The 25,449-nt window shown below is 34.2% G+C and overlaps 3 protein-coding genes and 1 pseudogene across 7 annotated transcripts; 3 read left to right on the forward strand and 1 right to left on the reverse strand.

Annotated features, from left to right (window-relative positions):
* The first annotated feature begins 1,611 nt into the window (after window positions 1–1,611).
* LOC18097326 (uncharacterized) lies at window positions 1,612–5,794 on the forward strand. Of its 2 annotated transcripts, none has more exons than XM_024598761.2 (9): window positions 1,612–1,815; window positions 2,050–2,220; window positions 2,299–2,360; window positions 2,554–2,680; window positions 3,529–3,677; window positions 3,986–4,093; window positions 4,201–4,320; window positions 4,763–4,936; window positions 5,420–5,794. In XM_024598761.2, the coding sequence occupies exons 2-9, from the start codon at window positions 2,109–2,111 to the stop codon at window positions 5,519–5,521; spliced, it is 954 nt and encodes a 317-aa protein (XP_024454529.2). In that variant the 5' UTR covers window positions 1,612–1,815; window positions 2,050–2,108; the 3' UTR covers window positions 5,522–5,794. The 2 variants fall into 2 exon arrangements, with proteins under 2 accessions (XP_024454529.2, XP_006383860.3); XM_006383798.3 differs by having other exon boundaries at window positions 1,614–1,815; window positions 2,042–2,220.
* Window positions 5,795–6,887: 1,093 nt separating this feature from the next.
* LOC18097327 (chromatin remodeling protein EBS) lies at window positions 6,888–10,898 on the forward strand. Its single transcript, XM_006383799.3, has 5 exons — window positions 6,888–7,242; window positions 7,422–7,764; window positions 7,873–7,941; window positions 8,981–9,119; window positions 10,602–10,898. Exons 1-5 carry the CDS (start codon window positions 7,143–7,145, stop codon window positions 10,626–10,628), a joined length of 678 nt encoding a protein of 225 aa, XP_006383861.1. The 5' UTR covers window positions 6,888–7,142; the 3' UTR covers window positions 10,629–10,898.
* On the forward strand, window positions 10,707–14,975 carry LOC18097328 (subtilisin-like protease SBT2.4; annotated as a pseudogene).
* A 4,027-nt stretch (window positions 14,976–19,002) lies between these two features.
* Window positions 19,003–24,912, reverse strand: LOC7458522 (O-fucosyltransferase 15). Of its 4 annotated transcripts, none has more exons than XM_024598417.2 (11): window positions 24,388–24,906; window positions 23,947–24,036; window positions 23,735–23,828; window positions 23,499–23,560; window positions 23,088–23,176; window positions 22,637–22,757; window positions 22,391–22,534; window positions 21,926–22,260; window positions 20,214–20,454; window positions 19,892–19,946; window positions 19,238–19,379 (listed from the first exon to the last, which is right to left on the reverse strand). In XM_024598417.2, exons 1-10 carry the CDS (start codon window positions 24,658–24,660, stop codon window positions 19,920–19,922), a joined length of 1,476 nt encoding a protein of 491 aa, XP_024454185.2. In that variant the 5' UTR covers window positions 24,661–24,906; the 3' UTR covers window positions 19,238–19,379; window positions 19,892–19,919. The 4 variants fall into 4 exon arrangements, 3 of the variants coding, with proteins under 3 accessions (XP_024454183.2, XP_024454185.2, XP_024454184.2); XR_008059091.1 differs by having other exon boundaries at window positions 19,251–19,379; window positions 19,850–19,946; XM_024598415.2 differs by lacking the exon at window positions 19,892–19,946 and having other exon boundaries at window positions 19,003–19,379; window positions 24,388–24,892.
* Between the last annotated feature and the right edge of the window lie 537 nt (window positions 24,913–25,449).

Below are 25,449 nucleotides of genomic sequence, written 5' to 3' on the forward strand. Positions count from 1 at the left end.
TTATAGAAAAAATTTATTTTCTACATGATAGTATTTTTTATCATAAATTCACAACAAATTATTATAAATTTTTAAAAAATTAAAATAATAATTAAAATTATTCCTACACATTTAATTGAAATTGAACAACAAAATTGAAAAACAAAACAACTAAAATTCAACACAATTATTATTAAGTGATAATATTTTTAATTGTAAATTTAAAAACATTATTCTAAATGGAATAAATACAAAATAATAATTAAAATTATTCCTACACATTTAATTGAAATTGAACAACAAATTTTAAAAAATTACTAAAATTCAACAAAATAATTCAAAAATTATTTCAATAACAACTAAAATCCAAGTCATTTATTAATTCATAAAATTATTAAGAACACAAAATTGAGAAAAATAATAACAAAAAACATAAATAATGCAAAAAAGAAAAGAAAAAAAGGAATGAAAAATTCTTGCTTTAATGGTGTGTTTGATTTTGGCTCTTAATTATATATATAAAAAACATTGTTAATAATAATAAAAAAAGAATATTTGGAAAAAAAAACTTGTTTGCACAACATAGTTTTTCTTTATCTTATCTTTTTTATATAAAGTTTCTTTTGCTTATTTAACTCTAACATCTAATTCATTAAATAGAAAATTGCATTTTATTACACAACTAAATTATAAAAAGAAAATACAAGTTTTTTTTATATATTGTTTTCCACCACCATTTAAATTCTTTTAAAACATAACTATATAACTCGCGTTAAAACTTAACTTTAATTTTTCCTCCAATATCTACAATAATAAAAATAAAGAATATATAGTAGTAGTAGTCTCTACTCTCTAGCATCAACTGGTGTATATATATAAACAATACTTAAGTACTTTAAGTACTATTTCTTTCTCAATAAACCATAATATGAAGAGAAAAAAAACTCATATTCATATGCTATTTTTATCCACTTATGCTCCATTTATTTTTATAATGCAGTGCGGTCCATATTTAATCTATCCTAACTATATATTTGGAATTGTGTGGTTAATCAACACGCAATAGTATTTTACATAGATTCTACTAATTTTTTTTTAAATCTTGATTAAAAAAAACTATAATTTATAGGTTTTTTAAAATTTATTTTTTTAAATCGTAACCACATAAATTTACTACAATATCAAACATACCTAAATCATAAAAAAAAAAAAAAAAAAAAAGCTGATGAAGCTGTACAAGAAACTTAAATTGAAAATACCAATTAAATCTATCTTTAAAAACTCCAATTGATAAAAAAAAAACTCTTTTCTAAAAAAACCATTTCATCTTTTTTTTTATTTTATGTTTTGATTATTGATTTTACATATGAATTTGCATTTTAAAAATTGAATTTTGGTTTGGTTTGAATCGATTTTGGCCGTTACCTGTTGATAATATTTAAGTAAAACAAGAAATTTAAATATTTATTTTCATATATATGCATATAATTTGTTATTGGCAAAGAAGGAGAGAGGAATTAAATGGATAATTATGGGTTTTTTTTGACATTTTCTTAATTGAACCCTAATAAAAGGGGCGAATTAAAAAAACTCATAAACTTCAGGGTGGGAAGTCAAGAAGTTTTTGTTCAGGGGTGTTTTACCATTTAGCCTTCTCAAGCACCTGGTTGCTTATTAAACCCCACGGGAAACCAGCCTCTGGGGTTTTGCTTTGTCCTCTTCTCTCGCCCACTCTCATAGTGCCTCCTTTCTCCAAAAATTAGCCTCTCCGGCTGGAGGAGGATCGACTGCTGTTAATCACCGGCCTCATTTCAACATTCAGCGTTCCGTATCGAGGTACTCTTCTTTCTAACTCAACGGATCTTAAGTTACTTTTGTATTCTTTATCTGAAGCATTTTATCAAACTCCTTGCATTCATTAATATTTCTTTCAATTCCTTTATGGAAGTTTGGAATTTTATCATCGTGTCATAATTGATGGTTAATAACTCAATTTGTGTTTCAATAGTTTTGTTTATTAGTAGTAAAAAACGATGAAAAATCTGAACTTTTTGATTGATAGATGAACAGGTGACCTGGCATTGGTTTACTTGGATCAGTGGAGCTATTTTTTCTAGTCAGTAGGAGTTATGGCTTTGTCGATTTCGAGAAGGGTTTTGCGTTCTTTTGGGTCCTTGTCTGGGTTTGGTCGCTGTGGTGATTCTTCTAGTCTTACCAGGCAGTCATTTCGAGCTTCTCATGGTAAAGGAACTTGCTTTACTGGAATTGATTTGAGGGTTTTTTCAGATTTTTAGCTTTTGCTTGAATTTATTGTAACAGATTTGTATGGACACGTTTCTGGGGATTGCTTATTTTCTGCAGAATCCTCTAGCTTTATCAAGGTACGTACACATTGAGCGTAATTTTTTCCTTCTTTCTTCTTGCACATCAATTCTGAACTTTTAGGGTGTGGGTTATTTATATGCAGCTTGTCGAACTCTATTTGGGTCTACTTTGACTGATAGATGACCTTGTGTTTTGTTCTTGCATTGGAAATGAACTTATGAGCTGATGGTATATCACGTTATAATGCAGGGTGCAGTATCTTCCCTTGCTCACCGGAGGCTTTCGACATCCAATGTGACTTCTGAATCTACTGATGGATCATTTCCTTCTGATTTATTATCTGCAAAGAATGTGGTAACACCACAACGTGAGATAGGTACAAACTAGGAAGAGAGCTGAGAATTTTCTTGTATGACAATGCATTTATTAGTTTTGCAGTTGTTTTGCATTTATCTACATTTAGTTAAATGAGGTTAGCCCCTCTCCCCATATTTTAGGTTATTGGAGGGTAATTGAGATCATAACATTTGTTTTTGGAACTTGCCGATGAAAAGAAACTCGAACCAAAAACTTAGTTTTGTTCTGTTGTCAACTTTTTTGGTGTGGTTGCCATTATGAAATCTTAGACAGTTAGTTGGGAAGTCTAGTTATACTACTAGCTAGCAATTTTTCCAGATTGATCTTTTAGTTGGATGTTTCCTGATTTAATGAAAAGAAAAGAAAAGAAAAGAAAAGGTAGGAAGAATGGTTTGACCTCAGTTCATAAACAGTTCCATCTTACATTAGATTTGTGCTAACGGTTACCACTTCAACCCTGTTGAAGTTACAAAGAAGAGTTAAAAGAAAAGCTATCACATACTTAAGCTGATTCTAACTCTTTTTCAAGATTTTTTTCCTTCTGCCACTTCACCTAGTGTTGTGTGTGATAGGATTTATTTAATCTTTTTCATGGAATGTGTGCTATCATGCAAATCCAATCCAATAGAAGTTTACTTTTCCTGCTGTTGACATTGCATACCTGAGGTTCGACTCTTGGGTGTGATTTAGACCTTGTAAATACAGTTTTAGTTCTATTCTTTCCCAGAATATTTAAAAGTGTGAGATTTTCCTTATTTGGCCTATTGATTCACTGCTTAAGGCTTAATTGCACTGAATTTCCATTTTTCTTGGTTTTTTAATGATTACAACTCAGGCATATTATATTGACATGATGTTGTGATACAGGACTTTATCAGGACCTGGTAATTCCAGTGACAAATTTTCACAATGAGGACAAGGGTTTAATGGTTTTGGCTGGTGATGTTTTTGATGTCCCTATCAGGAAGGATATTATTCACCGTGTTGTGCGATGGCAGCTTGCAAAACGACAACAGGTAGTCTCAAACCACCATTCTTTAAATCTTCGAAGCTTGTAACTCTATAACAGTAATGGATTTTGAAAAATGTACAACAGTATTCCCAACCATATCATTGATAAAACCTGTTGGGTTTGCTTATTGAGAAACACTGTCTGATGACTTGCTAGATTTTATCTGCTATGTGTCATGAACTGTGACGACTGTTGTTTTCCTAAATTGGATTAACTTTCATGTTCTTGAAAAATATCTGCAGCCTGCATGTTAGGACTTCATCTTTATAAAATGGATACCTCTGATACTAATATCAATTGTGTTGTCAACAGGGAACACATTCAACAAAAACAATCAGTGAGGTTAGTGGGACCGGCAGAAAGCCATATAGACAAAAGGGCACTGGCCGAGCAAGACATGGAACGTTGCGTGGACCCCAGGTATAGAGCCTATTTTGTCCTCATTGATAATTGGTTTAATTGATTATCAATGCTGCTGTATCTTGAATATATATTAGGTGGGCCTAACTTTAATGATTCTATAACAGTTTAGAGGTGGTGCTGTTATGCATGGCCCTAAACCACGAAGTCATGCTTTTAAATTAAACAAGAAGGTGAGGCGTTTGGGACTGAAGATTGCTTTGACAGCTCGTGCAGCAGAAGGAAAGGCATGCCTCTCTCTGTCTCCAAATCTTTGATTATACATAGGCCTGTCTTTGAAAGGCCAGAATTTCTTTTAAGCGGCATGTGTAGTTACCAAATATGTCCACCTATAAGCAGGTTATATGGGATTTATTTGGTTTAATGTGTTCATAGTCTGGCACATTAGGCTCTTTATCTTAATATTACACAATGCGTCATTAACTTACGCCCTGGGGAAGATCTTGGCTCTTTTTTGTCATCATTATCTTTGGCATCCCCAGGCCTTGTTTGGGTTGGTTGCTGTTGATTTGAATTATTGTGGTTACTCTTGATTTCAATTGCCTGCAATGCTAACAACACCTTCTCTTCTTTCACTCATAATTGATAAGATATTCACAGTAGTTTCTAACTGTTTAAACTTTTTGCATTTACTGAGCAATAATCTTAATTGAATTTTTGAATGCACAGCTTCTGGTTTTTGAGGATTTGGAGGTGCCTACGCATAAAACCAAGAATATTGTGAACTATGTCATTGAAATGGAGAACACCAAGAAATTACTGGTGGTGGATGGTGGCCCCATTAATGAGAAGCTGAAGTTAGCAACACAGAATCTACATTATGTAAACTTACTACCGTCGATTGTAAGTTGTGGTTCTATCCTTGTTCCTTTCCATGAATTCTCTGAATTTGGTACTGATTGGTTAAAGTTCAGTCAAATTTCATCTTTGGGAATGCAATTTGACTGCTCTTACATGCAAGGGAGCAGTGAATTACAAATAATCTAATCAATACATCATTTCTGGTTTTTACCAAACCCTTATATTATGATTTCTGGCTGTAAGCTTCATTTATAGCTTTGTTTTCATTCTTAGCTGTGTATAATGTAGTTTGGTCATTGAAATGTTTTCTGTCATTTAAAAACTGCTCGTTGATTTATTATTCTTACCCTATAGATGATAGTGCGTATCAATTGTTGTTAAGCACCCTCTTTTCTAGCCGATGGTATCAAGCCACTTTAATTTTTGAATTATCTCCATGCCAAAGATTTCTATTCTAGATGTTTGGATCAATTATTTATTGGAAAGACTCACTATCAATTCTTTTCTTGTTTTCTGTTTTTGCAGGGTCTAAATGTGTATAGCATCCTGCAGCACGATACCTTGGTGATGTCCCGTGATGCCGTAAACAAAATTGTTGAGCGGATGCACACTCCAATCAAACGATGAGGCGTACACGATGTAGTTTGTACTGTATGCTCTGCTCCATTAGGAATCCTTCGTTCTCCGACCAAAATAACTCATGTCTGTGTTGTTTTTGTTTTAAGATGCAAATACGTGTCCAAGATGCTCGGTCCATGAATGCTAGTTGTCTTCGACTTGGGGAATTTTTATAGTTGAGTTTTGGTGGACTTCAAACATTGGCATGGCCACTTTGTTTTTGGAACATGGCTTGGCAAATTGTGCATCGGTAATTGAAGACATTGCTCTAGATTTTATCCATTTGTTGATTAACTTTTCTGAAACGTGTATTTCAAGATGCAATTTGGCATTTGATGGTGTGAGATTTGTTTGAGGTTGAAGTGACACCCAATGCCACATGGAATCCCACTCGGGATTATGTGTACCGATGAAGTTATAGCCTGGCAAAACAATTACCATTGTCAGGTCAATAACACAAGGCTAAGAGTTGAAAAAGATTGGCTGCCAGGTCAGTTTCACATCGTGAATTGTGGGCATGTGATCTGGACATATCGTACATGTTGAGGGTGCGTAAAGCTCAATATGCTTCTTTTGGCTGAAGTTCACACCTTTGGGATTTGTTATATTGCAAAGACAAGATGTCTCTGCAACTGCAAATTGGAAAAAAGTTATCATTACCAAGTCAAGATGACTGTGGCCATTAGAATCCCAAAATTGTCAAGCAAAAGACTTTCAAGTTGCAAGTTCTTTTGGTTAAATACCTTTATATTTGGTTTGAAAGCCTTTTTTAAGATTTGTTCATATTAAAAAAAATACCAAAGTTTTAAAACGTCAAAATTATCTAGAACATTTGAAAAAAATAATCAGATTAAAGTGTTTTTAATTCAAATGGGTTGTTTTATCAAAATATTAAATTAATATTTTTTTAATTTAAATCAAATTTTGTAAAATCATCTATATCTTATTATCAAATGTGTATTTAACTAGGAATAAATATTCATCATTAAATATTTGATTTTATTTAATTTGATGTAATTATAGGGTGAAAAAATAATAAATTAATATTTTTTTAATTTAACTTACTTTTATAAACTTATTTGTATTATTTCAGTAAGAGTGAGTAATAAATTTTCATGCTCAATGTTTACTTGAGATCCAATATTATAAATATTACACAAGGTATTAAAATAAAATATAAAAAAAATTATCTTATATATATAAAAAATATTCCGAGAGATGAACAGTGTTAGGACAAAATGGCTAAACTACCGCACATTTATTACCGTTACATTACATGGGAGATGGACGAAGACTCAGAGAAGACGCAATCAATCCGACATTACACGAACTAGGTTACATGGCAACACCCCATTAGCCAAACCAACTTAACCAAATCAAAAACCATGTTATTCCAGCTAAACTAAACTGTTAGTCATTGATTAAGCTGACATATTCACATATTAAAAAAAAAAAGAGAGAAGTCACTGTAACAGGTGAAGAGTCACAGTATCGTCTTCTGTTGTCTTCTCTCTCCCTTCAATGTCAAGAAGCTAGGGTTTCTCTCCCTCCAAAATCCCATTATCTGTTTCTCCCCAAATCCCACTCCATCACTTTCAAGTAGAGGATACACTTAAGGGTTTAAGCTTCCATGGCTAAAACCAGACCAGGAGGCCTCATCTCCAAGCCTAAAACAGGCAAGAGGGACCTTGACTCCTACACAATTCGCGGCACTACCAAAGTTGTCAGAGGTAATAACATTATCAAAATGCATTTTTGCACTTAATCTTTATCTGGGTACAGTAAAGTTCTGATTTTGTTGTCTGTTTTGTGGTTTTTTTTATAATGGGTTGTTGTCTTTTTGATGTTTTTGATAATTGGTTGTTGTAAAGGTTTGATCTTTTTGCGTGTTTGTTGGTGTTTTATGTAGTGGGGGATTGTGTAATGATGAGACCATCTGATACTGGTAGGCCTTCATACGTGGCAAGAATTGAGGGGATGGAGGCTGACAGTAGAAACAATGTGAAGGTTAGAGTGAGATGGTACTATAGGCCAGAAGAGTCTTTAGGAGGGCGCAGGCAGTTTCATGGAGCGAAAGAGTTGTTCTTATCAGATCATTATGATGTGCAAAGTGCTCACACTATTGAAGGGAAGTGTATAGTTCACTCTTTTAAGAACTATACCAAGCTTGAAAATGTTGGAGCTGAGGATTATTATTGTAGGTTTGAGTATAAGGCTGCTACTGGAGGTTTCACACCGGACCGTGTTGCTGTGTGAGTATCTTTTCAGTATGGTTTAGAGTTGAGTATGTTGGAATGCGTTTTATGTTTGGTTAGTGTATTGTTGTTTGATTGAGGTCGAATTGGTTTCTGATTTTGAAGGTATTGCAAATGTGAGATGCCATATAACCCAGATGATCTTATGGTGCAATGTGAGGGTTGCAAGGACTGGTAATGTTGCTTTCTTGTGGTTGTGTGTTGATTTTGTTCTCTCTTTTTGGTTATTTAGTCTGTTAGTTCTCTCCAAGGTTGTGTCAGACTAAACATCTGGGAAATGTAATTTATAAGAAGTTAAAACTGAGAAAAAAAAGGTGAAATTTTGTGTCCCAAGGCAAAGGAGCTAAGTACTACCACTCAAACCTTTTTCCAAAAGAAACCTCACCGATTAAAGAAAAATGAGTTTTGTAGGTGAACTTCTCAGCTATTATTTTGAATCTTAAACAGATAAAGAAGCTCAAGGATTGGAAAGAAACAATTGTGTTGCTGGATGTGTGAGTGCTGACTGTTATTTTAGCTGATAGCTTGATCCCATCAAGAGAGTTATCTTCCCTCTGTCCTCTTTTGCCATTTAGGTCATGAATCTGGACTTTAGTGGGTGGTTATTCTAGTTGTTTTTTTTTTAATGATATTTGTATCATTCTGAGACCTTATGTGTTTGCTGTTCAAGACTATTTTGTATGGTGAGTTAAGTCAAGAACACTTATCAAAGTGTGATCTTTCTTGTTTTCCCTTTTTCCATATAAGATCATTATCATTTATATGGGGTTTTATGCTCTTAGCTACATCTTAAACGTCATAGTTCTGTTGCTTTTAAACTCTGACTCACCCATGAGTAAAAGAAACACAATGTTCTTGGTCGTGCATTGTCTAGTGCTTACTAACCCATAGTGAATGTAAGTCCCCTTGTTATACTCCCAAATTCAGGCCTTCTGGATATAGCTTGAACGGCAGGAGATAATTATGCCTGTATGCTTATGCACATGAATCTGTTATCTTGCTATGCTGAATGGAACGGAATATTTCTTGTCCCTTATTGTTTAATAGTGACCAACTCAGAGTGGATGAGTATCTTTGTCTGCAACACATGAAGGCCTTTTGGAGGCGTTGTGAATAGCAAGGGAATTGTATATATATGTGCACATGTGATAGCGGTGCTAAAAAAAGGTTCAGCCACCTACTTTTATAGTTACGCATCTCATGCTATTTGTAGGTATCATCCTGCTTGTGTGGACATGACAATTGAAGAGGCAAAAAAATTGGATCACTTTGTGTGTTCTGAATGTGCATCTGATGATGATGTCAAAAGATCACAAAATGGGTTTTCAGTGTCATCAGTTACTGATGTCAAGGTGAGACTTCTCATATCCTGTTTCCCTTTTTCTGGAGAATCATTTTTATGGCTTTAATGTACTCCATTTACTGTGCATGACATGCTATGAGCTTGTTTTCTGTGACAATTTTTTGATTGTGATGCTAGAAGTTAACATGATTCATTAACACACCAACTTTTGTGTGGAGTAGGTTGTTGTATTAGTGTTTTGATGCCTGTAATGCTGGACGTATGGTGTGGATAAGTAATACATGAGTTTCCATTACCATTATGGCATCAACCATCCTTTTGGCTAAAATCTACTGAACATTTAGCTGGTGTAAAATGATACATTTGTAGGATGCACTGCTACTTTCATGCGTGTAACTGAATACGAGTTTGGGCTGCAGCTTTGTCATGGTGGTTTGCTGATCTTGAAAGCAATTTTTTTTTTAACCTGCAATAAGCATGATCCATATACTCCACACAGCACTTTGGCTTCTTGCTTATGTTTATTTATTTGTCTTTCTTGAGTTTTACTTGTTATGGCCTTTGACCAATCAAGGCATTATATTTCTATTACCTTGTGTTAGAAGATATCTTGCTCTTATATAGCTCCATGGTTTGTGCTACACTAGGAATACCATTTTCACTTCTACACTGTTTCCTGATCCCTTATCTTCTTCTTCTGGAATATGGAGAGTTGGTTGGCTTATAATGCTCAGAAGATTGCAACTTTGATGCACACATCACCATTTGAAAATTTGAGTTATTGTATCAAGTTGCTTGGATAAGATGGATTTGGGTCCTATGATGTCCTCTTCATCTTAATTGATGTGATGTAGTGGACTATGCTGGGGTTGTGCAAATGTTGGAAGTTGTTTGATATAGATTTTTACATTCATTGCTCTGTTCAATCGTTCAATGTATGAGAGAAATCCTGAACTATAGATCCAAATCTGGGTCCGTGGTTACAGACTATATTTAGAGGTTTGGTCTGCCATTATATCAGGATCCACAGTGATATATTTTACCAAATTTGATCCCTTATATGCTTAATACTGCTGCTGCTTGATTCTTTTTAGGTTCTAACATTCCTGTTTGAAAACACATTCTCTTCTGTGGCAGAGTTATTTGGAAAAAAAAAAAAAATGGATTTGATGATATAGTTAGTTGGAAATATCAACTTCTTGTTGTCTTCATTTTTCTTTTCTTTTTTGGCATGTCAATAAAATTGAGCCAGATTATGACTATTTCATTTGGTTTTGTAAATGTAATCCATTGACAATTGGTTTGGTGAAATTTTGTTTGCAGTCACTTCCAATTTCTTACTGCCATCATCCTAAAACAACTTTCATTGTTCTTCATTATTTGTTGGAATTAAGTTATTTGTCTATGCCAAGGGATTTCTTTCGTCAATGGATGGATGGTTTTCTGTCTTTCTCCAAAAACACTCATACATGTTTTCCCCTCTTTATTTTTCTATGAAATGAATGCCTATTGAAGTCTCTGAACTTTACAGGTAGAAAACAAGCGCCGGAAGAGATGAGTGCAGTTAGTAGGTCAGTGATTGCACAGGGAGACCTAAATCTTCTTGCAGGTTTAGCTTGTAGATTGTTGGTGTGTGATGTATATTCCAAATGACCGTGGTGTGCTTTGCTCAAACTGGGCTGTCAGTAGTTTCATGTGTTTTTGTCTTGTGGAATATGTAAGTTATGCTAGGTTAAGTTTTCATAAATCTACCCTGAAAAAGGTTTCATTTTGGATGTTTTTTGACATCAAACCTAATGCATGGAGTAGACATTCCGGGTTTCTGGTATTCCCTTCGTGAAGCCAAGACAGCGAACACCATTTATGCCTAATGGTTCACTTGCCAGTTTGATAGCAACCATCTTAATTTATGTTGTCGTTGCTCATTTGTTGACTTTGTTTCACACGCAGAGAGTTATCACCTACAGGTCTTACAGTATTACTATAGACTTGGGATGCGTTGCTCGTGTCCGAACTGATGGTTGCAACTGCAATGATGACCTTGAGGTTGGAGCAGGAAGGGCAACTTCATTTTTCATTTTTACACTGTCAAAGCATGTGGACTTGGACAAACGGTCGGGAAGAAAAAAATGAATGTTCTTGTGGAAAAATGTAGAATAATATACCTGCCGGGACTCGCATTTGGCTTTCGTCCCGAAGGAAATAAGATCTCAAATTTGACTTTCTGATACACTTATTTACCATAAGAGAGTCAATGGTGACAACGCCGTCGAAAGAGCCACTTGTTTCTTGCTTGATTGGCGGCTTCCATTCATCAGCGCGGACTAAAAAAGGTGCTCGCCGAAACCGTGCTGGATAGTCACCTATCACACGGCTCTCACTAAAACCTAACTTGTGGTCGACCCCGGGGACAAAGTCAAAGCACTTGATCCTTGATCCTTCAACCCATACTATACTTGGAGATGCTGCTCACCGCCGATCAAGCAGCGACACTGCTCTAGGCTTAGCTTTAAGCCGCTATAGTTCGGTTTGGATAAGTCAAGTCCATTCGATCGGTTTGTTCGGGTGGTCTTCCCTCTCTTATCTTCCCTAACGTTCGGAGAACTGTTCTGGTTTGAGAAAGGAGCACCGGGAGCAACCTGAATGAATAAGAAATGGACACCAGAGGGACATGAGTACCCTTCCCTACTCAATTTTCATGTTTTGGGAGCTGACCTGAAGAATTTTGAGCCTGAACTGTCAGTGGGCCTGGCTGTGTTCTTATTGTTTCTTTATATTATTCATTTGGCAAGATTAAATCGGAAAGACTACAACAATATTTTACCATTTCAGAGCTAAACACCTTGCACACGGCTTCAATAGAGTACGGATCATATGGGCTGTATGTTAATGGTTGAATTATTTTTTTTCAAATTATAATTTTAAAAATATTTAATTAATCAAAATATATATTTTGTAGCGAATCCCATTAAAAACTTTTTTTTCAAACTTTGGTTACAAAAAAAAATTATAATTTATTTTTTAAATCTATTTTTTAAATGTTAACCGCAATAACGATGCGAAACACAAGAAAGGATCATCACCTCTAAAAAAGAAAATCAACATGAATCTGGTCAGTGTAATAATGTTTTTTTTTTATAAGAATGGTAGCATGCACAAGAAGTACCTCTAAAAGCCCACCCTTTCCATTGCAACTGTCCATTGCATACAAGATTACAAGTAATAATCGTAAGTAATAGTAATGATTTTAGTCCAAAGTAGGGCTTCCTTTCCTTGTTAGCTAAAACTGTAACAGCTTTATAACATTGACAATGTGACTAAGATTATCATTACTTCATGTGTTTGCATGGCGTGTGGCACCATATTTTTTTCAGCATCCCTGATGCCTGAGCTCATGTTTCTTTCAGTACTGAAAATGATCATGACAAACAAGGTTGATCATGCTTCTTCGAGTTATTCTGCGCAGTGCTGCTTGTTGTTCTTGTTTTTGTTATGGTTGGTGCTTGTTATGCAGAAGAAAATATCAGTATATATTCTTGGTCTTATTGGAAGGAGAGACACTTGCATTTCATGGAAGCCATTTATCTCATGAGGGAAGAAAATTAGTCCAGTACACTACCCCTTCTCAGGTTCTTTCCCAGTTGCTTATAGCCTTCTATATATTTTCTCAAAGTTGAAGGTAAAAGGAAAAGTATGATTGTAAAAGTAAATCTAAGTTTGCTGGTTGAAGATTTCAGGCAAACAAATTGAAAGATGCTACTAGAGTGAAGCTGGTGGAGAAAGATAGAGGAGCCAAAGTGATGACAACTTACACTCCTCGATTCCTAGGGTTACCGCAAGGAGTATGGGTAAAGGAAGGAGGAGACAAAAATGCAGGTGAAGGGATTGCTATTGGTTTTGTTGACACAGGAGTCACTCCAAACCATCCAAGTTTTTCCTATGATCCCTTGAATCCATTCACATAAAATATTTTTCATTTTTCGGGTGCTTGCGAAACGGGCCCTAGATCCCCATCTCTAGTTCTTGAAATGGGAAGACAGTATCAGCTGGGGCTCAAGCAATTGCTACTGATCTTAACACTTCAGTGGACTTCTTGTCTCCCTTCGATGTTGTTGGGCATGGCAGGTAATGCAATGATCACTACGAATATTACTCTCTTGAATATATATAATCAAATAGCCATCTGCTGAAGTTGTCGGATAGAAGTAAATATACATTTTTTTAGTCATGTGGCATCAGTTGCTGCGCTGGAAAATGCTAGGGTTCCAGTGATCGTGGATGGCTTCTATATATCATGGGAAAGCTAGTGAGATGGCTCCACGCGCACGGTATGCCATATATCTGCTGTAAGCAGCGGGATTAAATTATTCTACTTACAAAGGGTTTTATGAGATGTAGCCTGATCTTTTGACGTCTACTGGCCTCAGAATCGCTGTTTATAAAGCTGTATATACAACAGTACAGGAACTTTAACATATGTGGACGTTGCAGCAAAAGATCAAGTCAGTCTTGACTCTTGAGGCTTTACCAGGCTGTAATGGGTAAATATCTACAGTGTTAATATTCTTCATTGTATCTTTTTAATTAATCTCCGCTGCTGACTATGTGGCACAGGCAACAATGGATGGATCAGCGGACATATTAACACTCTCAGTTGGACCAGCTGAACTACCAGAAGATACTATTCCGTTCTTAATTAAGTGTGTGTGATGTTTTCATGTTATTTGCTCGAGGAGCAGGAGTTTTCGTTGCACAAGCTGCAGGCAACCATGGGCCAGCCTTTCCAACTGTTGTGTATAGCTGCTCGCAGCACAGACACAGAAGTTACCCTGGTTCTCTTCTTGGAAATGGTCAAAAAGTTGGAGGTGCAGGTTTACCAGGCATGTCGTACTGGTGGAGTATGGTTGGCGTTCATCAATATACGTTTCATGCACTCATGTATCACATTGCGCAAAAACCTAGAATTATTAAACATATAGTTAGGGCCTAAAAGCTTTGATGCCATGCCCTCCAATCCAATTTTAACTTTCAAATTCTCTTCAAGAAAATCTTGTAATATTTTAATGTGTGATTAAGAGTTTTTAAGTTTATAAAATACAACAACTAAAAGTTTTTTTATTTATCAAAAAATTATTTTAAATAATTTAATATTCTATGTCAAAGTACTTTTGTTAAAAAATAATTTTTAACAAAATTTTAAACCTAAAAATAAGTATAAGTAGAATCGACTTTTAATTCTACCTTAAATATATATTAACAATGTTTTTTTTATAACATTTTAACATGTCAATATCCAGAAGCATTAGACCCTATTCTTGTGCAAGGTTGGATTACTATCTGCGTCTTCTCAGCAGGCTTTATAATGCGACATCAAGCATCAATGCCATTATTGATACAGCAAGAACTCTAGGATTTATGGGCTTTGCTTTTGTTGCGAACCCAGTCTACGGTGGTTTCATTGCACAACCATTCCTTTTGCTTTTTCAGGCATCATGATTCCAAAAGATTAAGCACTGTGAGCACTTTGTGTTGTGAGAAATCATGCAGTCTATATGCAGATCATATCTCAGTACCATGAGCAACAATTCCAGAAGGATGAGAGAGGATTTGTAGCTCAATATTTTGCTAGAGCAGCCATGTATATAGGAGAGGGTACGTAGAGTTGCATCTTTTGAGGGCCATGCACATATTGTCAGCAGATTCTCTTCCAGGGGACCAGATCTTGTTGACAATAACAGGAATCGCTGCTGATGTACTTGAGCGAAATATTCTTGTCCCAGGACATCAAATATGGGCAGCTTGGAGCTCCCTCAGTGCCTTAGATCCTATACTAACTGCTAAGCAAGTCAGTAATTTGCAGCTATTGCCAGGAATTAAAAGTTTTACTTGCAGAATTTTCTGTTAGTATTTTCATTAATAATTTGTTGGTAAAAAATTTACCAACAAATTTATGAACAGAAAACATTTGTCGGTAATTCATTCGTCAGTAATGTTATTTTTGTCAGAAAAAAAAATATGCAAATAATTTACATACAGAAAATACACGCAAAAAAAAAAAAAACACTCACTTTAATACATCGATGAAATTATTCCATTAATAATTGACCATGACATTTATTATTATTTTATTCCAACCCTTTATAAAATACCGACGAAAATAATTTCGTCGGTGATTGTGGTGGCATATAAAGTAAATTGTTTCGAATTCTCTGGAATATACCGATAGATTGTATCCGTCGGTATATCCATCTATAAGAATTAAAAAATAATTTTTTAAAAAATATTTTGAACAAAAAAAGAAAATAATTAAAAAAAATAAAATTGTATAAAATTGGTTAAACTAGAATAATGACGGTGCTAGAGGATGAGAAAGAGGCTGGTCGTTCCCGGGACCATACGGCAAAAAAAGAGGCGTGCTCATACCACCCACCTATGATCTCATGTTCATGACCATTTGACAAAGTTGTTCATAATCTGCTGATAGTTTTTCATATATATTTTTCGGTGAGACGAGCCGTATGTTATTGCAAGGTCATGAACTCCTGAGTCTAGATACTCGATACCAATTAAGAACTTTTAATAATTGAGACACTACAGTACACCGCAAATTTTCAATTATAATATTAGAGATTCTGTACGCCGAGAGTGGTGCAACTAATCACTTAGCCATCTAGCCAACCTGGACGTACCTTCAGTGATGATATCAGCACTAAGAAACTCTCTAACAGTCAAGTGGAGCCTGAAGAATGTGGGCAGCAGTCCAAAGACACAGTCATGCTCAGTCCTATCACCTAATGGGACTATAGTTAACCTGTCTCCAACTTGGTTTAGGATAGATCCACAAGGAAGACAATATATTGAGTGTAACATCCCAACATTTAGCGCAAATTCACACACATATTATATATATATATATATACACAATGAAATTAGGGTCAACATATATATATTCATGTTAAATATTTTACTGAAATTTTGACAGAGTTTACTCTATATTCGTGGATCATACTAAGTTATCGACCACTTTATACAAACACAACTAACTTTATTACATCATGATCTAACCATCCCGAATTTTAATTCATATATCAAAATTGATATCACTTCACATTAACATAAAAAAAAAACAATTACATGAAATAACTATATAAACATACAAGATAATTTGAAAGTATAAAAATAAAAACATAAAACATATACAAATAAAAGCAAAGAAAGATAAACCATAGCAAGTAAAGGTGATACTAAATTCAACATTCACAAGTTTACTAAAGGAAGAATTACAGGATATTTAATTAATTATACATGATAGATTTAACTTACATAATTAATTACACCTAAAACTACTTCAACTTTGTCTTGCGGTATAAGATGAACTTGCATAAAAATATCAAATTATATATTATATCAGTCAGCAATATGTATATAACACAGAAAATCCTTTTATAATGACATGTAACCTTACTAGTCATAACTCTTTATTTTATTTATTTCTATACTTTAATTTAACCTTATCTTTTATTTCTATTAATATTAAATTTTAAATTTTAAATCTCTACATCTCATTTTTTTCCCATATATCTCATGTCTTATGTGTTTTTAAATTTCGTATTCTTGATAACCCTAACCACACAACCTTTTTTTCACTCCGGGTTAACCAAGTAATAATTCTTCACCTTGTTCCATAACGAGCAAACCAAGTAACAATTTATATTCTTGGTTCCAGAATTAAGTAATAATTCACTGTCTTGGTTTCACAACGAGCAAATCAAATAACAATTCACCGCCTTGGTTCCGCAAACCAAGTAATCATTCCATTAACTCAACTCAACTCAACCAATCATTCATTCATTGTCATAGACACAAAATTCATCTCTTTTTTTTTTTCTTTTTAACTTTCCATCATTCTATTTTATTCCGCACATCATATAACTTTACATTTCCAGCAATTTAACCAGAATATACATATCAATAGTGTGAAAATTTAAGAAATTTAGAGAAATAAAAAGTTGTGCAAAGCACCTACTTGCTGCTTCAGTGGTGTGCACTTTCCCTGCCACGGATGATGATGCTCTTAGTGCCTCTCATAAATTCAGAAAAGGTATCATAAATTAATATTTTTATCACCTTATAACTCTTCATTATTGCTTTTCATTAATCACACCACTACTTACATTTCTCACACATGTATTCATCTTACTCCTTTCTCCGTCTATAAATTTTTAATCAAGTCAAATTAAAGAACACCACATTCTAACGTCCACTTAGACTTATTTACCATAATGCCCCTTAATATAATTTAGATTTTCAACTCCATGGTCAAATCTATTATTTAACCAAATCACACTCTTTTTTACATTCAATTATTCCATCACTAAAATTCACAACAATTTCAATATAAATTCACCAACATTAATAACAACAATCTAATTCTTTAACATATCATTTGACACTAGTTCTTATCATATTAACACATATACATCAAAACATAATTCTTCCTTCTCTCTCTAATGTGGCCGACCACATATTCTTCTTTTTTCCTAGGATTTTGTTTTCAATAACATTAAACTTCACCTCCTAAATATTTATTTTCACATGTTTAAACACGTCTAACCACCAATTTACAAAATTCTTAATTTTTACACTTAAGAATCCTGATTAACAATTCTAATAATTACACAAAATTGATGTTGATTTTCCATCAAACTCACTAAAACAAGTATAGAATTTCTTACCATAAAATAATTTGACCTCCAAATGCTAGCCAAATGAGAGTTTCCCAACTTTCCCCTTCTTTCTTTACCTTTTTTATTTTCTCTCCTCACTTATTCTTCCTAAATCTCACTTACTCAATCCTAAAATATGATTTTCTTAAGAGATAATTGAAGGTTTAGTATGATCTCACAAGATTTCTCACTTCTTCTCACACTTCTCTTTTTTTCTCTCACACTTTTCGTGCTTAATTTTCCTCCCTAAATGGCCAGCCACCTTACATGTAATTACAGGGAACAATTTTTGATATTCTCTTTATGTCCCTCCCTTCCTTTAAACCTTTTATTTTTCACGGGTAATATTTTTAGGTCCTAACGTTGGTTTATACCAGACTTAAAATGAGTAATCGAATTCAAATTTCATTAAACTATACCTCATAACAATTTTTTTTGAAAAATTATTTTCATTTAGTTTTTATTTATGTTTCTATATTTTTTTATTTTTCAGCTATTTTTTATCATAACTTATTTTTTAAAAACCCAAACCCAAACATTTTATTTTAATTTCTTTCATTTTTTATCATCCCCATGAATAATTATTCCTTGTACTCACTTATCATAGTAGTCCCTTCATTGATTTCAAGTGATCCAAGCAGTCGGTGATTTTAGCTTTTGGTGAGATTGTTCTAGCAGAAAGTTCAAATCATAGTCAGAACACCATTATCAGTTCTGCCTGCCGGTTTCAACATCATAAATTTGGGTTAGAAATGTACACAACAAAATGTGTAAAATTCAGAGAATTCTGTTCTTCTGTATATTATTCATGCTTTACAACTGATATATAATACAAGGAAATGAGACACGATCCAATAATAAAACCTAAATAATTGCTAACCGAGAATAATTCCTAAACATAAGTTTCTAATAACGGGACAATGAGTTATATATGGAATGTGCAGATATGGCGTTGATAAAATGTTTGCGGAGCATGCATCAACTCCTGTTTTACAATAGCTAGCAAGGCGCCATAAATCAAAAGCAACAAGGAACAATACGCAAGCAATAGGAACAGTTGCCCCCATTCATCCATAACGACAGAAGCTAAAAGAAAGGGAAAGCATGCACTCTTTCTATCAAGATCAACTCTTGTGTGTTTCTCTATTTATATTTTGGGTGATTCCCCCCATTTGTCTATGTTTTGCTTACAGAAATTAGAAAGAATGAAATAAATCAGATTGATACAGGAATGATTGTTACAATCGGTATCAAATGCCAGCTAAAGGATCATATTATTCTGTTAGACACATACACTCTTTACACCGTGGATATCTGTAAACACTCCTTGCCTTGGGCCTTTCAAAGACATGTTTAGTTTGTCTAACTGCCTTCCTAACTCTCTGCTCGAATATCTTCCATTCTATGGTGTTGTTCTTCATGAAAATGTCAGCAAGTCTCCGCTTGTTTGGCCGTATTGTTGGCATCTTCCCTCCACCATAGTAGATTCGAAAACCAGAAACCAAAGATGACAACTGACTCCCGGAGTCTGTCATGGCAAATGCATCAGAAGCAGTGCAGGCTATGAAGTCCAATGCTGCAAGCTACACAAGAACTAAGCTCATCATTCATCAAGACTAACAAGCAAGCTAGGGAAAACAGTTCGAATGACGGAAAAAAATAAAATAAAAACAATATTTGACAACGACAGCAGGGTTCATGTATCATCATTTATTGGTGCAGCATAATTATTGGAGAAACTAGGAATGGGGAAGCTCCACTCTATAAAAAACAATTGCTGGCAAACTGGAAAGAAAAAAGAGGCTGCAATAGGGTAATAGAAAACAAAAAAGCCAATCCTTTCGTCACCAAGCTTCTCAAAGCAACCAATATCTGAAACAAAATCTCCATAATTTTCTGTGAATTTTTCAAGTGATCTGAAGACTGCATGGTTCTGGGCTTAATTTAAACTCCCTGTCAACAACAAAAAATTCCGCAAGTTCTAAAATTACACTGCAAGCTCAAAACTGAAAAAACAAAGCATTCCTTAGTCATAGACCCACAAAAAACACACCCGGATTGGAATGCTTTGAAAAAAGTCTTGAGACCTACGTACTCTTTGAGGAATGAAATGTGTGTTGCTCTCAAAGCCCAATTCCACACAATAACAGCTGCATTAAGATGTTCAGTATTGAGATACAAGTTCAGGTTGGGGATGATGCAAGCAACAATGAAAGGATCATCCAAAGTACTGGTAGTAGTCCCATTTCCACTTCAATCATAAAGATACCATATATTAAGAAAGCACAAGCATGCGAGGATTCAGACTTCTTCCTATATACACTCCATATCTCCACCTAATAAACTATATCAAATTAAGCAGATGATGACCACAAAATAACACTAGAAAAAAGTGGTGACAAATGCAACTTTATTACCTGAGATGAAAAATTCATGAAGGGTTTGAGTTCAGTAGCTGAAAGCAGTTTCTCTTTAGTAACTAAATTAGGATACAAGCTGGTTAAAGCAGTTAACCGTGATCTCCCTCCATATATATTTGCACCCGCTATGAACATATGTGTCTTCCGACGGAAGCCTAGAGCCGCGAGCATAAGTACTGCTTCCTCAGGTGTTAAGGGACATAAGCCTTCTGACCTGAGCAATGCAGGAGAACGTAGCCTGCAAAATATCAGACAACATGCCCAGGAGATGAGCCAAATTAAGCAATTGTAGCACGTATGCTATCCCTTCAATAATATAAAAAAATCAAATGGATGTCCCCTCTTCTATAAATATTTAGGGACAAAGTATCTCTCAAATGAAGTTATCCTCCGAACAGGAAAATGATGGAGTAAATTATAATTTAATCTGTGTTTTCTATGATTTTGATAGTTAGTCCCTCTGTTTTTTGAAAAGCATAAAGTTTTCCCTTGACCAAAGTTGACTGTTATTTGTTTTCTGAAATTTCTAAACTACCCTTTTTTATTTTGTCTGTAATAGGTAAGATTGAAAATTTTGATTAGAAATGAAGACATTTTAGGCAAAAAAACCAATTTAGTCATATAATAATTTACTCAAAATGATGACCAGGTTTAGACCTACAAAATTGCAGATGGCATCATACGAGGAAGATGGATGGCAGGTCTTCTATAGAATATAAGAGTGAGATATCGTTTTATTTGCTGAAAAGTAATTTTTTAAAAAATAAATAATTTTTTGATATTTAGTAATATAATAAAAAATAAATTGAAAAACATTTTTCAGTATTTAGTTATGCATGTCATGGAAAATTAATAAGGTGGAAAATAACTTATTAATGTTTTATTTTTTTAAGTTTATTAAAATAATAAGGAACAAATCTTACAAATTAAAAAGTTGAATGAGAATGAAATTGAAAAAAAATATAATTTCATAAATTATCTCAAATAAAATAAATAATAATCAAAATAATAGATATCAAATCTAAAAAATAAAAAAATTGAAAGATAAAAAAATTAAAATAATAATAATTACCATTTCATAAATTATTTCAAATGAAATAAGTAACAATCAAAAGAATGAGAACCAAATTTGATAGATAAAAAATTTCAATTAAAAAATGACAAGGAAAAAACAAATAACAATTATAAAAATGAGGACCAAAGTTAATATAAAAATTACATTCTAAGAGATGAAATTGAAAAATAAATATTCAAAACAAAATATATATAGCAATCAAAAGTTTGAGGACCAAATTTGATATAATCAGCAAATAATATAACATTTCTAAATTTTCCACAACTTCCGGAAAGTGTTTTCCGCCCAAAATAAAAGGTAAACACCTTTTCTGGAAACCAAACTAAATTTTTCTTTGACTGGAAAGTATTTTCCGTTGACCAGAAAGTATTTTTTGTTGACAAACTTTTCTAAAGACAAACAAATACAGAAAAATTTGGAAAGTGATTTCTCGAAAACTATTTTTCGGGAAACAAACACATCCTAAGAGTATAACTATAAAAGATGAAAAAATTGAAAGATAGGGAAACAAAAAAACTAGGGTTCTGATCAACTATTACCTTGAACAAGATATGTATAACTTACAGCACGTTGCAATGCATGCCAACATACAAGATAAATGAACATATCAGGAAAAAGAAGCAAAACTGCATACTCAGTTGTCTTCTTAAGATGTGTCAACGCAGGGAAATGAATCTCACGATATGCTTCCAACTCTTTCCTCTCCTCTTCTCCTCCACCATATTCACACAAAGAGTGTGCTAACATGTCAATTTCAAACCTCAGATGAATAGCTAGATATCTTGAAGCTTTGACTGCATGACCCACTTTTCCTTTCAGATTTGGTTCTGCAAAAGGACCAGTAAGATAATGATCCAGTGACCCTGGATGGGTAGCATGTTTACGCAGCCTTTGAAGGAGCAAGGCGCCAGTTTCTTGTATCTTGGGAACAAATTGCAGTGCATGAAAATTACATCTGCATCGAAGTCTCTAGATGAAGTCCGACATTAGGACGAGCACAGTAGGAAGGAAATGGAAGTAAGGATGATAATCAGGCATATATTGCTTACAATCTACCATCATTTGTAGCGGATTAGAGTACCAAAGACCTGATATTTACCTGCAACTGAAAAGGTATTGGATCAAATGCCAAGCGATTCCCAAATCCAACAAAATGGACTACTCTATTTTTCAGTAATATAGGGAGAATGCTTTTCAAATAAAAACTTGGCTCTGATTCTTTGGGGACATCTACATCTGTCACCTGCATGGGATTTGCGATATCTCACTATTAACAACAAATTACTGAAGATGAGAACAAATCAGGCATGAACGCCCTCAGAATTATTTAGGATAGGAAACTGACAGTGCTACCAATTGCCTCCAAATCCAGCGACTGCAACTCCTTAGGCAGTTCCTTCACTATCCGAATATCAGGAGTAAGATAATTAATAAAATGCTCCTCCTGATAGATGTGGCTGAATTGACTATGAAATATAAAAAGGACTGTTACTTTTCCATCTAAGTCATATGTAAGAATAAGAATGACTTGAATAAATCACTTTGATATGCAGTGATGAAGCATGGCGTTTATGGGAGCAGAAGTTAACTAACTCATCTGGGTACAAACACAAGATTATTTCACCGAATCAAATTATTAAAAGATGCAACTCAATTGAAGCAAGCATTTTCCTTGAGGATATCAATTTCAAGCCGGACCATTAGGCAGCCAACAGCTATCACTGGCAATTATGTTTTGTCCAACAACCAATATGTAGACTTTTTCTGAAGGAGAAATTTTGAGAAGAATATATTACCTCACATCTCTCCAGACGCTGCTGTACATAAATCTGGGAATAACAAGGGATGAATTCAGCAACCGTGCAAGAACCACAGCATTGCAAACCTGTTTTTAAAATAGAAGCAAGTTTGAAGCAGTTCAAAATGGTAAAGAATACAACGCATATCAGACCCTTCTGAAGCAAAGACAGTTGCATACAAAACTACAGCACAGAAACAAGGGTTGGATTCAGCAACTGTGCAATAACCACAGCATTGCAAACCTGTTTTCAAACTATACACAAGTTTGAAGCAGTTGAAAATGGTAAAGAATACAATGCATATCAGTATATCACCCTTCAGAAGCAAAGACAGTTGCATACAAAACTATGAAACTTGATTGCAAAGGAGTAATCATGAAAGCTGCAACTGGTCAAAGCATTACTTACAGCTACTCTTTGCTGGTTCATCCCCCCATTTGCAGTGACCAAAATGTAACCATTATTTCCCTCTACGAAAGAGAAATACCATGTCAGAACCAGTTTTGCACCACCATAACACACTATTTACTCAAATGTGAAACATCCAAGACATTTCCACATGAGACAGAAACACACGTCAATGCAGACATCAAGTCAAATACCCAACTGCATACAAACACAAACACACAGAGAAAGTAAGTTACCACTAGGATTCCAATCACGATGATCAGCGCAAGGTCTCCAAGCAGAGGCAGGAACAAATGGCTCCTGCCACAAATCTTTTGGCTCCTGTTTATTCTGTTCCCATGTTAAATATCAGGAAAAAAAAATATTAATACAGAACTCAAAAAAGAAAAAAAAAATCACAGCTACAAAAGATTTGGATAACAAGATAAAAATTCGCCAATTCAAATACCTTAGCAAGGGAATGGGCAGCCAAAGCCAACATCCTATCATAAGTATCCTTTCGTGGCATTTTTCCTTTGCCAATCTTTTTCAATCCATCCTGCATTCAAAAATTAAACAAACAATAATGGGATTTAAAAAAAAAATGCTCAAATTCTCCAAAAACAAGCAACGATGGGATTTTAAAAAAAAAATGCTTAAATTCTCCAAATCATTCACATATTACACAAACTTTACATATCTTTCCTAAATTAACAAAAATGAAATACAGCAATTAAACACCTTTTAACTTTTCCAAATTAATATAAAGAATCAAAATATGAACTTTTTAAGCTCAAATCTTCCTAATTAACGACAAATTACCAAACCATAGCATCCATAAAGTCACTCCATTTCCTTCTCCAAGTTCACAAAACATTACTACAGCTATTTTTTTAAAAAAAAAATGTACCTTGATTGAAACTGAAATTGAAGGAGAATTTTGAACAGACATGTCTTTGTTGCCACTGGTTTCATCATCAAGTTGAAGCCTTAAAAGCATGAAGCCATTAAAAATAAAAAACAAACCCACCAAACAAACCAAACCCAGAATTCCTTTGAATTGCTTCTTTCGATACCAAACAACCTTCCCTCTCTCTCTTTTTCTCTTCCATTTCTTTTGCTCGAGTCGAGGAGAATGAGTCGGTAATGAGTGTTGATTGGAGAGGTCAGCTGATGGGGACATGCTAAAAAGGTTGACAACAGAAAAATTTACTCCTAAATTTATTTTAACATTGAGGCACCACAAATGAGGTGGCCTTTGAGTGTAAATCGAGCTGGATGATTGCTATAATTTTAGATACTATATTTTAGATACTACAACTATTTTTTGCTATAAACAGCATTGGTTAGAGACAGAGAACATATAGGATCCTGAGATGGTAATCCTATTTGTAGCCTCTTCTTGATGAAAATTTTGCATGCGCCAACACAAACCTCTGAATCATTCCACCTTGTTTTTTTGAGTTTATGGTGAGCTGGAATATATGTATGATTTCCTTTGTGCATTGCCAAGTTGAGAAACTAGCTTAACTGAGAAATGCTAGATTGAATTGCCTTGAGGACTCTATATTCTTGTTTTTTCTTTTGTTACAATGAAGTTCAATAATGCTAATCTTTTCAAAAGATTCTTATATTCAACAAAATTCAAAGTGGATTAGAATGCATTTCTAGTTTGGAAATGGATTTACAGAAACTGTGAAATGTTCTGAGATGAAAATGATGCAACTCGGTTTTTTTTATAGTGATAAATGGTGGATTTTCTTCGGACGAGCCTCTTGCAGTCTGAAAAATACCAGGCGAGTGACCAGAAAACGATTTGTTTGGTCCCTAAGGAAATTGCAAAATACCAAAACTTCTTCACCTACTTCCATAAAAGAGTTCGAGAGGCAGGTGGAACAGCCTGTTCATTGTCGTTTTCAAGTTCATATTTTCTTTCATGACCCACATGCTCCTCCATGCTTCAAATGTGCAA

This window comes from Populus trichocarpa, chromosome 4 (assembly GCF_000002775.5).
Source record: "Populus trichocarpa isolate Nisqually-1 chromosome 4, P.trichocarpa_v4.1, whole genome shotgun sequence".
NCBI classification, from domain to species: Eukaryota; Viridiplantae; Streptophyta; class Magnoliopsida; order Malpighiales; family Salicaceae; genus Populus; species Populus trichocarpa.

Excerpts from the sequence above, each read along its gene's own strand:
- LOC18097326 (XM_024598761.2), top strand. The coding sequence starts at position 2,109 with ATGGCTTTGTCGATTTCGAGAAGGGTTTTGCGTTCTTTTGGGTCCTTG. Across the intron at positions 2,361-2,553 it reads AATCCTCTAGCTTTATCAAG|GGTGCAGTATCTTCCCTTGC; the intron begins GTACGTACACAT and ends GTTATAATGCAG. Across the intron at positions 4,321-4,762 it reads CTCGTGCAGCAGAAGGAAAG|CTTCTGGTTTTTGAGGATTT; the intron begins GCATGCCTCTCT and ends TTGAATGCACAG.
- LOC18097327 (XM_006383799.3), top strand. The coding sequence starts at position 7,143 with ATGGCTAAAACCAGACCAGGAGGCCTCATCTCCAAGCCTAAAACAGGC. Across the intron at positions 7,243-7,421 it reads CACTACCAAAGTTGTCAGAG|TGGGGGATTGTGTAATGATG; the intron begins GTAATAACATTA and ends TGTTTTATGTAG. Across the intron at positions 7,942-8,980 it reads TGTGAGGGTTGCAAGGACTG|GTATCATCCTGCTTGTGTGG; the intron begins GTAATGTTGCTT and ends TGCTATTTGTAG.
- LOC7458522 (XM_024598415.2), bottom strand. The coding sequence starts at position 24,660 with ATGTCCCCATCAGCTGACCTCTCCAATCAACACTCATTACCGACTCAT. Across the intron at positions 22,758-23,087 it reads AGCGTCTGGAGAGATGTGAG|TCAATTCAGCCACATCTATC; the intron begins GTAATATATTCT and ends TATATTTCATAG. Across the intron at positions 19,380-20,213 it reads TCATGAATTTTTCATCTCAG|CTTGCAGCATTGGACTTCAT; the intron begins GTAATAAAGTTG and ends GTTCTTGTGTAG.